The following is a 14,489-nucleotide window of genomic DNA, read 5'->3' as shown; positions in this document are numbered from 1 at the left end:
CTGCCTCTGCCTCCCGAGTGCTGGGATTAAAGGCGTGCGCCACCACCTCCGGGCTCCACTTCCCCTTTTTTTTAGTGTTGAAATTTTTTTTTAAAGATTTATTTATTCATTAGATATACATTGTTCTTCAGGCCAGAAGGGAGCACCAGATCTTACTACAGATGGTTGTGAGCCACCATGTGGTTGCTGGGAATTGAACTCAGGACCTTTGGAACAGCAGGCAGTGCTCTTAACCACTGAGCTAACTCTCCAGCCCCCCCCTTTTTTTAAATAGTTATTTATTTATTATGTATACAATATTCTGTCTGTGTGTATGCCTGCAGGCCAGAAGAGGGCACCAGACCCCATTACAGATGGTTGTGAGCCACCATGTGGTTGCTGGGAATTGAACTCAGGACCTTTGGAAGAGCAGGCAATGCTCTTAACCTCTGAGCCGTTTGAATCTGCAGGTCTTCTGCTTACTGTCACAACCTTTGTGAGTTCAAGTGTCTGTCAGTCCTGTAGTATCTGGACCATTCACTACCTCTGGCTCTTAAATCTTTTTTCACTTCCCTTTTTACCTAGACACCTGATCCTCAAGGGGAATTGTTTGATAAAGTCATCCCATTAAGGACTAAGTGTTCCAAAGTCTCTCACAGTTTGCACATTGCCAGATGTGGGTCTCTGAGTTAATTGCCTTCTACTGTAAGAGGTTTCTCTGACCAGGGCTGAGTAAAGTTCTGATCTATGGGTGTCTTAGTCACTGTTCTATAGCTGTGAAGAGACATCATGACCAATGCAAGTCTTAGAAAAGAAAACATTTATTTGAGGACTTGCTTAAGGTTTCAGAGGCTTAGACCATTATCATCATGGCATGTAGCATAGTGGTATGCATGGCACTGGAGCAGCAACTGAGAGCTGCATACATTCTGATCTACAGGCTGAGAGTGAACCTTAAAACAGCCCCGTGTCGCTTTCTCCAACAAGGCCACACCTCCTAATCCTTCTCATCCTTTCAAAGGGTCCCACTCCATTGGTGACTAAGCACTCAAACATATGAGGCTTATTCATACCATATTCAAACACACACACACACACACACACACACACACACACACACACACACACACACGAGTCATTAGGAACTGTTTATTGCTGTGTTCTATAAACAGAGGGCCCACGGCCTGTCTAGTCTCGGGTTCTTGGCCTCTTTAGCAGTGTCACATACGGGTTCAGTCTCATGGACTGGGACCTTAAATGCAATGAAAATGTGGTTGGTTACTCCCATGGCATTTGTGCCAAAATATTTATGAGCTGATGAATGGATAATGAAATCGATAATCAGTATTGTGATCATCTTTATCCCTGCATTATGTCCCCTCTGCCTTTCTCCCCATTCAGTTTCTCTACCTCCTTCTTTTATATCTTTAAATTATTTTATTACATTCATCTATTTGCTATTTGTTAATACTCTCCCATTGTCTCTGTTGGTCTCTCTCTCTGTCTCTCTGTAATCAGAGAACAACTGTGGGAGTTGGTTCTCTCCCTTTACCATATAGAACCCAAGGTTTGAGCTCAGTTTACTGAGCTGTCTCACCACTCTACCCTTTTCTGTATTTGTTTTATTTTTAGACAGTATCTCCCTGTGTAGCATAGGATGTCCACAAATTTCTGATTCTCCTGCTTTAGCCTAATGAGAACTATGGATGCTGAAATTATATGCAGAGAATCACCATGCAGACCCTCTTTTGTTTTTATTAGAGTAGTAGGAATCTCTTACTAGATAGCTAAATTGTGCTTTCCGTTTAAGTATCTGCTCTCCTCCAGAGCAAAAACTGCCTTTTGTGTCTTTGCTGCTTAGGAGTGTATTTCTCAGCATAGCAAGCATTCAGAATATGGAGTTGTATGCAAATGAGATATTTTCCTAGCTTCTTATTTCTCCCTCTTTATTCTTTACTATTGGAGAAGGGCCGCCTGTTGGTTCCCAGCCACCCAGCTAGCTTATAGCCGAAATAATCACAAAGAAACTGAATATTAATTAAATCACTGCTTGGCCCATTAGTTTTAAATTCTTATTGGCTAACTCTTATATTAATTTAACCCATTTCTATTAATCTGTATATCGCCATGTGGCTGTGGCTTACCGGGTAAAGTTTCCAGCATATGTCTCCAGAGGCTTCATGGCCTCTCTCTGACTCCGCCTTTCTTTCTCTCAGCATTCAGTCCCTTCCTTTCTGCCTAGCTCTGCTCTGCCCTGTCCTGCTCTGCTATAGGCTCAAAGCAGTTGTTTATTCATTAATGGTAATCACCACATACAGAGGGAAATCCCACATTACTTTACTGCTTTGGGTGAGAGCAGGGATAAAGGGCATCTTTCTCTAAGTTACTCAGAAGGTCCTTTACCTTAATGCAAAGATTAGGCCTGGGACAGAGGCACTCAGAAATAGTTGCTAACTATTATGAACTCAGGTTTTCTTTTCTCTTTTTTTCCAAATCTTGATTTTTATTTTATGTGTCTGGGTATTTTCTCTCTATATATATGTATCTGTGTACTGTGTGCATACAGTGCCTGCAGAGATCGGATGAGGGTGTCAAATTCACCTTGACTGGAGTTACCTACCCATGGTTGTGAGCTGTCATGTGAGTGCTGGGAATTGAACCCTAGTCTTCTGGAACAGCAGCCAGTGCTTTGAATCATCGAGCTGTCTCTCCAGCCCCTCAAGATTTTCTTTATATTCATAGTAATTTAATAAAAATTTACTTGAACTTTTCTGTATTGCCTCTTTCACTAGCATAAAGAACATGTTTTCTGTTGTTGTTTATTAACATAGCCACTGAGGAAGAAAAAGTTGGTTCTTTTACAATTATATTTACTTTCTATGTGTGTACATATACATGTGTGTGCAAGTGTGCTACCACATACATGTGAATCTCAGAGACAGCTGGCCTGCCACTATGTGCCTTCCATAGACTGAACTCTGGTTGCCAGATTTAGTGGCATCCATTTCCATCCACCCCCGCCTCCCCTTAAGCATTGGTTGGCCCTAAAGAAAGTTTTTTTTAAACTTCATTTTATGCCTTAAATGCTTCACTTTTATGAAAAGGCTTTATACCGTACCGTCCTTTTTGTAATTATTAGTTTAATATGTATTTCCTGTCTTTTTTTTTATTTGGTTTTTAAAGATAGGGTTTCTGTGTGTATTCTGGCTGTCCTGGAACTTGCTCTGCTACCAGGCTGGCCTCAAACCCAGAGATCCACTGCCATTGCTGGGATTAAGTATATGCATCACCACTGCCCGGCTTTAAATGTTGTCTTCTTAAAAGTTACTTAAATACTAGTTTCTATATGCATATTTGGAGTACGTTGCTTTATAGAAGCTCTAAGAAACATGCAAGTGTCTATTATTTGTTTTCACTGGTTTTGTATGCCTTGATGTAAATATTTATAGTTTGCACTTTTGTTTTTAGGAATAAGAAAATTTTAAATAAGAAGAAATTGAAACGAAAACAGAAGAGCAAATCAAAAGTAAAGACAAGAAGCAAGGTAAAGTTGCTAGCAACGTGTTGACATAGTAATTGGGACAAAAATGAAAACACTTAAAAATAGGAGTATAATTAGCAAATGATTATGTTCTGTGTGCTAAAGTAAGTTTTCAAAGCATCTTTTTAAAAGGTATTTTTGAATTCATTCTTTGAAAATTTTATGCCTGTTACTTCCAGGTCCCACCAATCTGCCTGCTTCCCAGTGTGATGTCTGTTTAATAAGAAGGGTCACCCACTGGGGTGTGCACTACCTGCCATGTCCACATCCCCATAAATAAGTGATTTATTATTTTTCTTTGTGTGTGTGTGTTTTATTTAATCTACTTTGAGTTGCTTCTTGGTTAGTATCCTAGATGTTATTATCTGGAGATGAAAATTATTCATTTCTTTTTTCTCACTACATTTGCTCATTACTTGAGGGAAATATATTTGCTACCTTTTGCTTTTTCCATTCTGAGTACTTATACTAGAAACATTAAACTTGAATTGTGCATTAGGATTTGGATTTGGATTCATTATATGCTTTTCTTGATGAATTAAGGAGCCTCTTGATGTATCTGTACTGCTCAGAACTTCTTTTGATTAGTCATAAATGTACAAAAGAAAAGGCAGTATATACTGTTTTAGTTGGAGGCCTTAAGAGAACCGGTATTTCATTTCACTGATTGGAGAAGTTGTGACATAAAGCCCCTCCATTTGTCGTTTGCAGTGACCAGAGCCTACGTCTTCCCATTGAACAGCAGTAGTGTGTACTTAGATAGGAGGAATAGTTGTAGCTGTCGTTTCTTAACTGTTCTACTTTGGGCTATAGAAACAGGAGCTTAACCAGATCTTTATATTGTATTTAACTTCCAGAAGGAAGTATTTCTTGCTTTTTTAAAATAATGATTTTGCTGATGTTAATTGAGCAAAGTCTACTTTAAAATAGTAAACCAAAAATAAAATAGTATGGGAGGGATTTGAGTTTATTTGGTAGCTGGATACAGGAATTAAATAATATCATTAAGTTTGTATCTTTATCTCTCATTCTTTTCTTTCTTTGTATGTGGGTGTACTGCCTGTGGCTGAGGACTGAAGCTTCTGGCAGTTTCTATAGTAAAAGGCAGTCACTTACAAGTTCTAGCAGAGTCTTAGGTAGGATATTTTATTGGATTGTAACAATCACCTTGGCCAGGAAAAATGTATGATTTTATTTAAACTGAATTATGTTTAATAATTAAAATTATTTTGTTTGTATTCAGCAATGAGTGGGTGTTCCATGTGGACAAGGTGAGAGTTCCTCTGAGGAAAATATTGTTGGATAGATAGATAAATAATAAGTTTTCTTTCTTTTGTTTTTTTCTTTTTTGGTTTTTCAAGGCAGAGTTTCTCTGGTTGTCCTGGAACTCACTCTATAGACCAGATTGGCCTTGAACTCAGACAGATCCTCCTGCCTGTGCTTCCCAAGTGCTGGGATTAAAACCCAGCACCAACACCACCCAGCAAGTAATAGGTTTTCAATGTTATCACCTGCCATTTCACTTTTGGAATAGAAAAGAGAGGTAGAAATTTTTTTTTCTTTTTTTTTCAAATATATAAAACACCAACTGCTGAGGTGGTATATGATATCCACGAAGATTTAGGAAGTCGAGATTGTTTTTTCCTTTCTTTTAGGCTCTAGTTAGTTTTGTGCCACTAATAATTCAAATTTTCTCTTTTCAATTAGGCATTTCTATTTTCAGGAGGTGTTTGTGATAGCAGTAATATTAATAAATTGGTCATTCTGCAAACATGAATTGCAGCCATCATTTTAGGTGACTGGGACACAAAGATGACTAGGAGTACATGCCTCTGATGAGTATAGAAAACAGTAAGGTGCTGTCTTCGTGCCCTCTGAGTTTTCCAGATTAATTTCCATCTACCTTTGTTTAGTTTTTAAAAATCTACCACTTAGTCCTACAACTTTATAGCTCTATGGTGTTGCTGATTTCCTTGTACTCTTTCCTCTTATCAGCCATATTATTTATGTAACTTAGTTGGTTAAATAACATATCTTTTCTTTATAGAAAAACTGTTTGTTGATTACCTATAGATACTAAAGTATTAAACTGGTTGCTTAAAACAGCACAAACTGGTTGTGTGGTGGTGGTGAAAGCCTGTTGAAAGGAACCGCTTATTTGTCCTGGCCACCCAGAACCGAAATAATCACACAGATACTATATTAATTAAAATACTGCTTGGCTCATTAGCTCTAGCTTCTTATTGACTAATTCTTATATTAATTTAACCCATTTCTATTAATCTATATATTGCCACGTGGCTCTGGCTTACAGGGTAGAATTCCCAGCATCTGTCTCCAGCGGCTCCATGGCATCTCTCTGATTCTGCCTTCCTCCCAGCAGTCTACCCTTTCCCTCCTAGTTCTGTTCTTCCCTACTATAGGCTCAAGGCAGTTCTTTATTCCTTAAACAATGAAAGCAACACATAAACAGAAGGACCTCCCCACACCAAAAGCCTTTTATCCCATCACTTGCTTTGGAGGCAGAGGCAGGCAGATCTCTATGCGTTCAAGGGGTTTAGGTGCTAGTACTTATGTGGTAGCTAGCAACCATCAATAACTCCAGTTCCAGGAGATTTGATGTCCTCTTCTGATCTCACCAGGCGCTAGGCAGTCACATGGTGTAGGTACATATATGCAGCAAAACACTCATACACATAAATAAATCTTACAAAACAAACACTACACAAGATATTTTAGAGTTCTATTAGAATGAAGATGCTAGTGAAGCTACCTTCCTTCTAGCGGCTCTAGAAAGGGCACATATTGACTGTCTTTTCCAAGACGGCGACCCTCAGATACCAGTGCCATCTAACATAAATGCCGTCATCACCATTATAGTCCCCAGCAGTGACAAAAGCCTGAAACCTGGTCCCCTAACTAGCCCGAGTCTGCTTTTCTGGCATGATCTTTAGAACCTCATCCTTTAGGGGTGCACCCAGGAAAAATCCATAATCTCGGATTCCTTAGTGGTCAGGGAGAACAGGTGGATCTTCACGGATTGATCTTCGTGTCCTTAGTCGGGTGGCCCAGCTTGGTGATGGGTATCAACTCCTTGTGTTTGGTTTTACCTTCATGAACCCCAAGGTCTCAACCATTTCAGAGGCCCTTAAGATTACTGCTGAATCCTCTACATAAGCCACCGTGGGCCTCCTAATCCTGGGCCCCTGGGGCCTCTGTACCTTCCCACTGCACTGCAGTCATGCACCATTTGGTATTTTCCCAAAGAGTGTTCCTTATTCATTTTTTTTGGGGGGGGGGTTTCGAGACAGGGTTTCTCTATGGTTTTGGAGCCTGTTCTGGAACTACTAGCTCTTGTAGACCAGGCTGGTCTCGAACTCACAGAGATCCACCTGCCTCTGCCTCCCGAGTGCTGGGATTAAAGGCATGCACCACCACCGCCCGGCTTCCCTTATTCATTTTGTTATTGTGATATGTTTGCTCAGAACTTGCTTACTTCTTTTAACTATTTTCTTATTATTAAGTTGCCAGTATTTGTATATTCTAGATATCTGTATTCCAAGCATTTTATCCTTTTCTGTGATTTGCTTTTTTAAAATTTTCCCACCTTATGTAATATATCCCACGGGATCTCCCTCTGCAACCCCCATCCCTACCCACTGCAGTCCTCTCGATAAAATATGTTCTATTTCCTTCTGCCAAGGAGGTCTGTGCTTTCCCCACTAGACCACTCCTCTTTACCTGACCTCTTTGGGTCTATGGATTGTAGCTTTGTTATCATTTACTTAATGGCTAATATCCACTTAAAAGAGAATACATACCATATATATCTCTCTGTTGTGGGATATTTGAATACTGTGTGAAGATATATTGTGGTAATTGATTTAATAAAGAGCTGAACAGCCAATAGGTAGGCAAGAGATACAGGGAGGACTTCTGGGCAGAGGGAGAGGAAGTAGCAGATGAATCTGTAGGCAAGAGAGACACCATGGAAATGGGAAACAAGTTAGACACACAGATTGGGAGAGATTAAGGCCATGTGATAGAACATAAATTAATAAAAATATGGATTAATTTAACTCATAATAGGATAAGCCTAAGCTAAGGCCAAGTTTTCATAATTAATAATAAATCTTCATGTAATTATTTGGGAGCTGCCTGGTGGGACCGAGAAGAACTCATTACAGGTTACCTCACTTAGGATGATTTTTTTTCCAGTTCCATCCATTTGTCTGCAGATTTCATTGTGTCAGATAGCTGAGAATATTCCATCATATATGTACCACATTTTCCTTGTTCATGTTTTTGTTGAGGGACATCTAGGTTGTTTCCAGTTTCTGGCTGTTATGAATAGACATAATGAACGTAGATGAGCAAGTATTTTTGTAGTAGGATGGAGTGTCCTTTGGGTGTATGCTCAGGAATGTTATAAGCTAGGGCTTGAAGTAGATTGATTCCCAATTTTCTGAGGTATTGACATAATGATTTCCATAGTGCCTGTACAAGTTTGCATTCCTAACAGTAATGGGAGTGTTTTTCTAGCTCAACAGCCTCACCAACAGGTACTGTCGCTTGTGTTACTGATTTTTGCTTTTCTGACAGGTGTAAGATGGAATCTCAAAGTAGTTTATATTTCCCTGATACGTAAAGATGTTGAACATTTCTTGAAGTGTTTCTTAGCCATTTGAGATTCCTCTATTTGAGAATTCTCTGTGTTTAGAATGTACTTCATTTTTAAAATTGGATTATTTGGGATTTTTTTATCTTATTTCTTCATTTCTTTATATATTTTGGATAGTAGTCTTCTATGGGATATGGAGTTGGTAAAAGTCCCATTCTCGAGGCTTCTTTGTCCAATTGATAGTACCTTTACCTTTCAGAAGCTTCTCCGTTTCATAAAGTCCCATTTATGTTTTTATTATTTATTTATTTATTTATTTGTTTATTTATTTATTTATTTATTTTTGATTTTCGAGACAGGGTTTCTCCGTAGTTTTTTGGAGCCTGTCCTGGAACTAACTCTTCTAGACCAGGCTGGCCTCTAACTCACAGAGATCCGCCTACCTCTGCCTCTGGAGTGCTGGGATTAAAGGCGTGTGCCACCATCGCCCGGCTAGCCCCATTTATTAACTGTTGGTCTTAGTACTTGCATTATCAGGGTTCTGTTCCGAAAGTTGTATCCTGTGTCAATGTGTTTAAGGCAATTCCCTACTTTTTGTTCTATCAGTCTCACTGTGTCTGGTTTTATATTGAGGTCTTTGATCCATTTGGAGTTGAGTTTTGTGCAGGGTGATGGATGTGGATCTCTTTGGATTCTCCTACATGTAAACATCTATTTTGACCTGCACCGTTTGTTGAAAATGCTATCTTTTCATGTGTATTACTGGCTTCTTTATCAAAAATCAGCTGTACATGTATATGGATTTGTGTCTGAGTTTTCAATTAGATTCCATTGATAATATGTCTCTTTTTATGCCAATACTATGTGGATTTTATTACTGTAGCTTTGCAGTACAACTTGAAATCAGGGATGGTGATGCCTCCAGCAGGTCTTTTATTGTTCAAGGTTGTTTTAATTATCCTGAGTTCTTTGTTTTTCCATATGAAGTTGAGAATTATCATGTTAAGGTTTATAGAGAATTGTGTTGACATTTTGATGGGAATTGCATTGAATCTGAAAGATGGCCATTTTTACTATGTTGATTCTACTGATCCATGAGCATGGGAGATCTTTCTGTCTTCTGATATATTCTTTAATTCTTTTCTTCAAAGACCTGAAGGTTTGTTGTTGTTGTTGTTTTGTTTGTTTGTTTTTTTTAATCATGAAAGTTTTTTACTTGCTTGGTTAGAGTTGCCCCAAGATATACTATTTGAGGCTATTGTGAAAGTATTGTTTACTTGATTTCTTTCTCAGTCCACTTGTCATTTGTATATAGGAGGGCTACTGATTTTTCTTTTTTTAAAAAAAGTTATTCTTGTATCCAGCTACTTTGCTGAAAGTGTGCCCTGGTGAATTATTTAGGGTTACTTATGTATAGGATCATATCAATTGCAAATAATTAGACTTTGACTTTTCCAATTTGTATCTTCTTGATCTCCTACAGTTGTCTTCTTTTCTCTAGCTAAGATTTCAAGTACTATACCGAATAGGTATGAAGAGAGTAGACCACATTTTATTGTTCCTGATTTTAGTGAAATTGATTTGATTTCACTAATTAATTTGATGTTGACTATGGGCTTGTTGTAAATTGCCTTTATTATATTGAGTTATGTCCCTTGTATCCCTAATTTCTCCAGACCCTTTATCTTGAAGGGGTTTTGGATTTTGTCAGAAGTCTGCATCTAATGAGATGATCATTCTTTTAGTTTTTTTTATGTGGTAATTGCATTTACTGATTGCCTTATGTTAAACCATCCCTGCTTCTCTGGGATAAAGCCTACTTGGTCATGGTGGATGATCTTTTTGATGTGCTTTTGGGTTTGGTTTGCAAGTATTTAATTGAGTATTTTACATCAATGTTCATGAAAGAAATTGGTCAGTAATTCTGTTTTCTTGTTGGGTCTTTATGTGGTTTGGGTTTCGGGGTAACTGGCCTCATCAAATGATTTGATAGTGTTCCTTCTTTTTCTATTTTATGGAAAAATTTGGGAAATATTGGTGTTAACTAATTTTTGAAAGTCTGGTAGAATTCTTCACTAAAATCATTTGGTGCTAGGTGGCTTATTTTGGTTGGAAGACTTTTAATGAATTCTTCTATTTTGCTAGGGAGTATAGGTCTGTTTAAATTTTTTCCTTACCTTGATTTAACTTTGAAGTAATACCTATCCAGAAAATTATCTATTTCTTTTAGATTTTACATTTTGGTGGAGTCTAAGTTTTTAAAGTACATCCTTATGATTTGGTGGATTTCCCTGGTATCTGTTGTTATATCCCCTTTTGGTTTCTGCTTTTGTTAGTTTGTATATTCCCTCTGTCTTTTAGTTTGGATAAGAATTTTTCTGTCTAATTTTTTTCAAAGAGCAACTTTGTTTCATTGATTCTTTGTATTTTTTTTTGTTTCTATTTTATTGATTTGAGCCCTCAGTTGATTATTTCTTGACCTCTACTCCTCTTGGGCATGCTTACTTCTTTTTGTTCTAGAGCATTCAGGTGTGCTATTTAGTTGCTAGCATGAGATTACCAGATTTTTTGGTAGACACTTACTGCTATGAACTTTCCTGTTAGCACCGCTTTCATTGTTTCCCATAAGTTTGGGTATGATGTGTATTCATTTTCATTGAATTCTAGGAAATCTTTAATATTTTTAGTTCTGTCTTGACCCATTATTCATTCGGTAGAGAGTTTTTCAGTTTTCATGAATTTGTAAGCCTCCTGTTGTTTCTTTTGTTGATATCTACTTTAATCTGTGGTGTCTGATAGGATGCAGGATGTTATTTCAGTTTTTTTTTCTCTGTTGAGACTTGCATTGTGTCCAAGTATGTGGTCAGTTTTGAAGAAAGTTTTATGAGGTGCAGAGAAGAAAGTCTGTTCTTTTGTATTGGGGCAAACTGTTCTGGAAACATCTGTTAGGTTCATTTTTTTTTTGTAATGTCTTTTAGCTCCAGCATTTCTTTATTTAGATATCCAGATGACTTTGTCTGTTGGGGAGAGTGAGGTATCGAAGTGGTCCCACTATCACTGTGTGATGGTCAGTATGTGATTCAAGCTGTAGTAGTGTTTCTTTTACAAACTTGGGTGCCCTTGTGTTTGAGTTGTAGGTGTTAAGAGTTGAAATGCTGTCTTGGTAGATTTTGTTGTTGTTGATGATGATGAGTATGTAGTGTCTTTCCCTATCTCTTCTGATTAGTTTTGGTTTGAAGTCTGTAGGCGGAGAAGTCTGCACTTGCTTTGCTGGCTACCCAGAGCCGAATAATCACACAGAAACTATATTAATTACAATACTGTTTGGCCTATTAGCTCAGGATTATTATTAACTAACTCATATCTTAAATTAACCGCTTTCTATTAGTCTGTGTATTGCCACGAGGCTGTGGCTTACTTACCTGTAAAGGTTCCTTTGGCAGCTACATGGTGTCTTCCTTGACACTGCCTACTATCTCTCTATATCTCTGTTCAGATTTTTTTTTTACCTGACTGTACTCTACTAATCCATTAGCTGAAACAGCTTTATTCATTAGCCAATGGTAATAAAATATATTCACAGCATACAGAGGGGAATCCTACATCAGAAGTCTATTTCATAAGATAATAAAATTGCTGCACCGGCTTGCTTTTTATGTTCATTTGCTTGGAATATCTTATTCCAACCCTTAATTCTGAGGTACTATCTATACTGTTCAAGTATGTTACTTGTATGCATTAGAAGGATGGGTTCTGTTTTCCCATCCATTCTGTTAGTCTGTGTCTTTTTTGGGGGGGGGATTAAGATTGTATATATTGATTAATATCAATGACCAATGATTGTTGATTCCTGTTATTTTGTTATTGTTGATAGTGGTGGTAGCGTGTTTGTGTGGTGTTTCTCTTCTTTTGATATTGCTGCTGTGAGACTACTTAATTCCTGCATTTTCATGGATGTGGTTAGCCTCCTTAGTTTTTTCTAGCACTGTCTGTAGGACTGGATTTATAGACAGATACTATTTGAATTTAACTTTGTCATGAAATATTTTATTTTTTTCCATCTATGACAACTGAAAGATTTGCTGGGCGTAGTAGTCTGGGCTGGCATCTACAGTCTCTTACTGTCTGTAGTACATCTGTCTAGGCCCTTCTGGCTTTTAAAGTCTCCATTAAGAAGTCAGGTATAATTCCTATAGGTCTGCCTTTATCTGTTACTTGGTTTTTGTTCCTCTACAACTTTTAATATTCTTACTTTGTTCTATATGTTTAGTGTCCTGATTATTATGTGGCGAGGGGACTTTTCTTTCCTGGTCAATCTATTTGGTGTTCTGAAAGCTTCTTTCACCTCTAAAGGCATCTCCTTCTTTAGGTTAGGAACATTTTCTTCTGTGATTTTGTTGAAAATATTTTCTGGACCTTTGAGCTGGATTCTTATTCTTCTATTCCTGTCATTCTTAGGTTTGGCGTTTTCATAGTATCTCTGATTTTCTGGATGTTTTGTGTCAGAAATTTTCTTTAGATTTAACACTTTCTTTGACCAACATATCCTTTTCTTCTATTGGAGCTGTTAATATCTAGGCACACCCTGGGACTGCGCCCTGTGTTATACCTGCCTACATAACAGAGAGTATCCTGTCCCTTTAAGAGACAAGCTCCGCCCACTCTCTCCTTTTCTGCCATTCTTTCCTCCTCTCTTCTATCTCTCTTCTGTCCCTCCCCCTAACCTCCTTTCAATACCCTCTTTTCAATAAACTCTATACCCTAACTCTGTTAGCATGGCATATTCTGTCACCTGCTGGCGGTCTTAACCCACCCTGGGACCCGCCAAGATCCCAACTCATGCTGTATCATAACAGTAACTTCAATGCCTGAGAGTCTGTCTTCTTCCACCTCCTGTGTTCTGTAGGTGAAGCTTGCCTCTGTATTTCCTGTTAAATTTCTAAATTTTTTATTTCCAGAGCTCTCTTAGTTAGTATTTTCTTTATTGTTTCTATTTCCATTTTTAGGTCTTGAACAGTTTTGTCTCTTTCAACTGTTTGTGTTTCCTTGGCTTTCTTTGAGGGATTTATTAATTTTGTCTAATTTTTTTTATTTTTATTCTCCTGGATTTCTTTAAGGGATTTGTTAATTTTCTCTTTAAGGACCTCTATTATCCTCATGTAGTTGGTTTTAAGGTCTTTTTCTTGTGCTTCTCCTGTGTTGGAATATTTAGGAACTGCTGTGGTAGAATAGCTAGACTCTGGCCCTGTCTGTTACTGATTGTCCTTTTATGCTTACATCTGGTTTGGGGATGATAATAGGTCAAGGTGCTGATTTCTGAGTTTGGCTTTGTTGGATGCGTGTGTTATGCCCAGTTTGTGGGGATCCCAAAAGACGACCAGAGAGACCGACTTACCAAAATGCAAAAGCAAGGTTTATTAGGTGCACATAACAAGCTGGCAGGAGCCTCATCAGTGCAGCAGCAAGAGGAGGTATCCTGCCCTTCTAGAGGGCATTATTTAAAGGCCAAACCCAATAGTTACCTTAGCAGGGTGGGGTGTCCTGGTGAAAAGCAATGGGTGTGTGCTGGCAGGTGATCCTATCTACAATGGTTGGAATGCTGGGAATTTCCTTTGGATGGTCTGTTCCTGGGTGGGTGCCTTTGTAGTCTCAGTTCGTGGTCTTTCTTGCAACCAGGTATTGCCTTAGGTAAAACTACTGAGACTCAGGCCTCTATTGAGCTTGTCCTGACTGGGTCCTACAGTAGTATGTTTTGTTTCTTAGTTTGTGTTTCTTCACTTGAAGTGTGTTGACTGTGTTGCTGGCCTGCTCTGCTATTGTGTTGACAGGGAATGCCTACTGGTGTTGCAGGCTGGGATGAGTTGGGATAAGGGAGATTTGGGAGAAAGTCTTTGTGATTTCCTGGGGAGAGGAAAGGGAGATGGCAGTGGGTTTCCTACTACACTTGAGGATGAGATTGGATCTGAGGGAATGGAGAGAAAAGAGGTCTTTTGTCAGCCTGCCTTGTTTTCTGACAGGTGTGGCCTGTTGGTTAGAAAGGAGTGCCTGCTACAGTTGGGGGTTGGGATAAAGTAACTAAGTGGGAGTAGGGAGGTTAGAACGTGGTAGACTGTGGGATCCACAGGAGATGTGGGCAAGGGAAAGGAAGGTTGTACGTGGTATTCTGTTGTAGTGCTTGGGACAAGACTGCGGAGTTGGATTTGGAGGGGTGGAGAGATATGTGAGTTAGCTTATCTGTTTTTTTATACCTGAAGATGAGACTGTACTTGCTTTTTTTTAAATGAAGCTTTAGAAGAACAAGTATTTTATTAACCCGGTAGATTAGTATATTCTTTATATGGTTCATAT

General features: G+C 38.4%; 1 protein-coding gene across 17 annotated transcripts in view; it reads left to right on the top strand.

The window, feature by feature from the left end:
* The window catches only part of Mycbp2 (MYC binding protein 2), a 229,015-nt gene that overhangs the window by 15,678 nt on the left and 198,848 nt on the right, over window positions 1-14,489 (top strand). For all 17 annotated transcript variants that reach the window (XR_012907999.1, XM_075950196.1, XM_075950189.1 and 14 more), the window contains exon 2: window positions 3,448-3,523. Coding sequence is in view for 16 of the 17 variants with exons in the window: in XM_075950196.1 (XP_075806311.1) it covers window positions 3,448-3,523 (76 nt within the window). In the remaining variant the exon portion in view is untranslated. The remainder of the gene's footprint in view (window positions 1-3,447; window positions 3,524-14,489) is intronic.

The sequence above is a fragment of the Microtus pennsylvanicus genome, chromosome 15 (genome assembly GCF_037038515.1).
Source record: "Microtus pennsylvanicus isolate mMicPen1 chromosome 15, mMicPen1.hap1, whole genome shotgun sequence".
NCBI classification, from domain to species: Eukaryota; Metazoa; Chordata; class Mammalia; order Rodentia; family Cricetidae; genus Microtus; species Microtus pennsylvanicus.
Note: the sequence above shows the minus strand (reverse complement) of the source record. Positions and strands in the feature narration are given on the sequence as shown.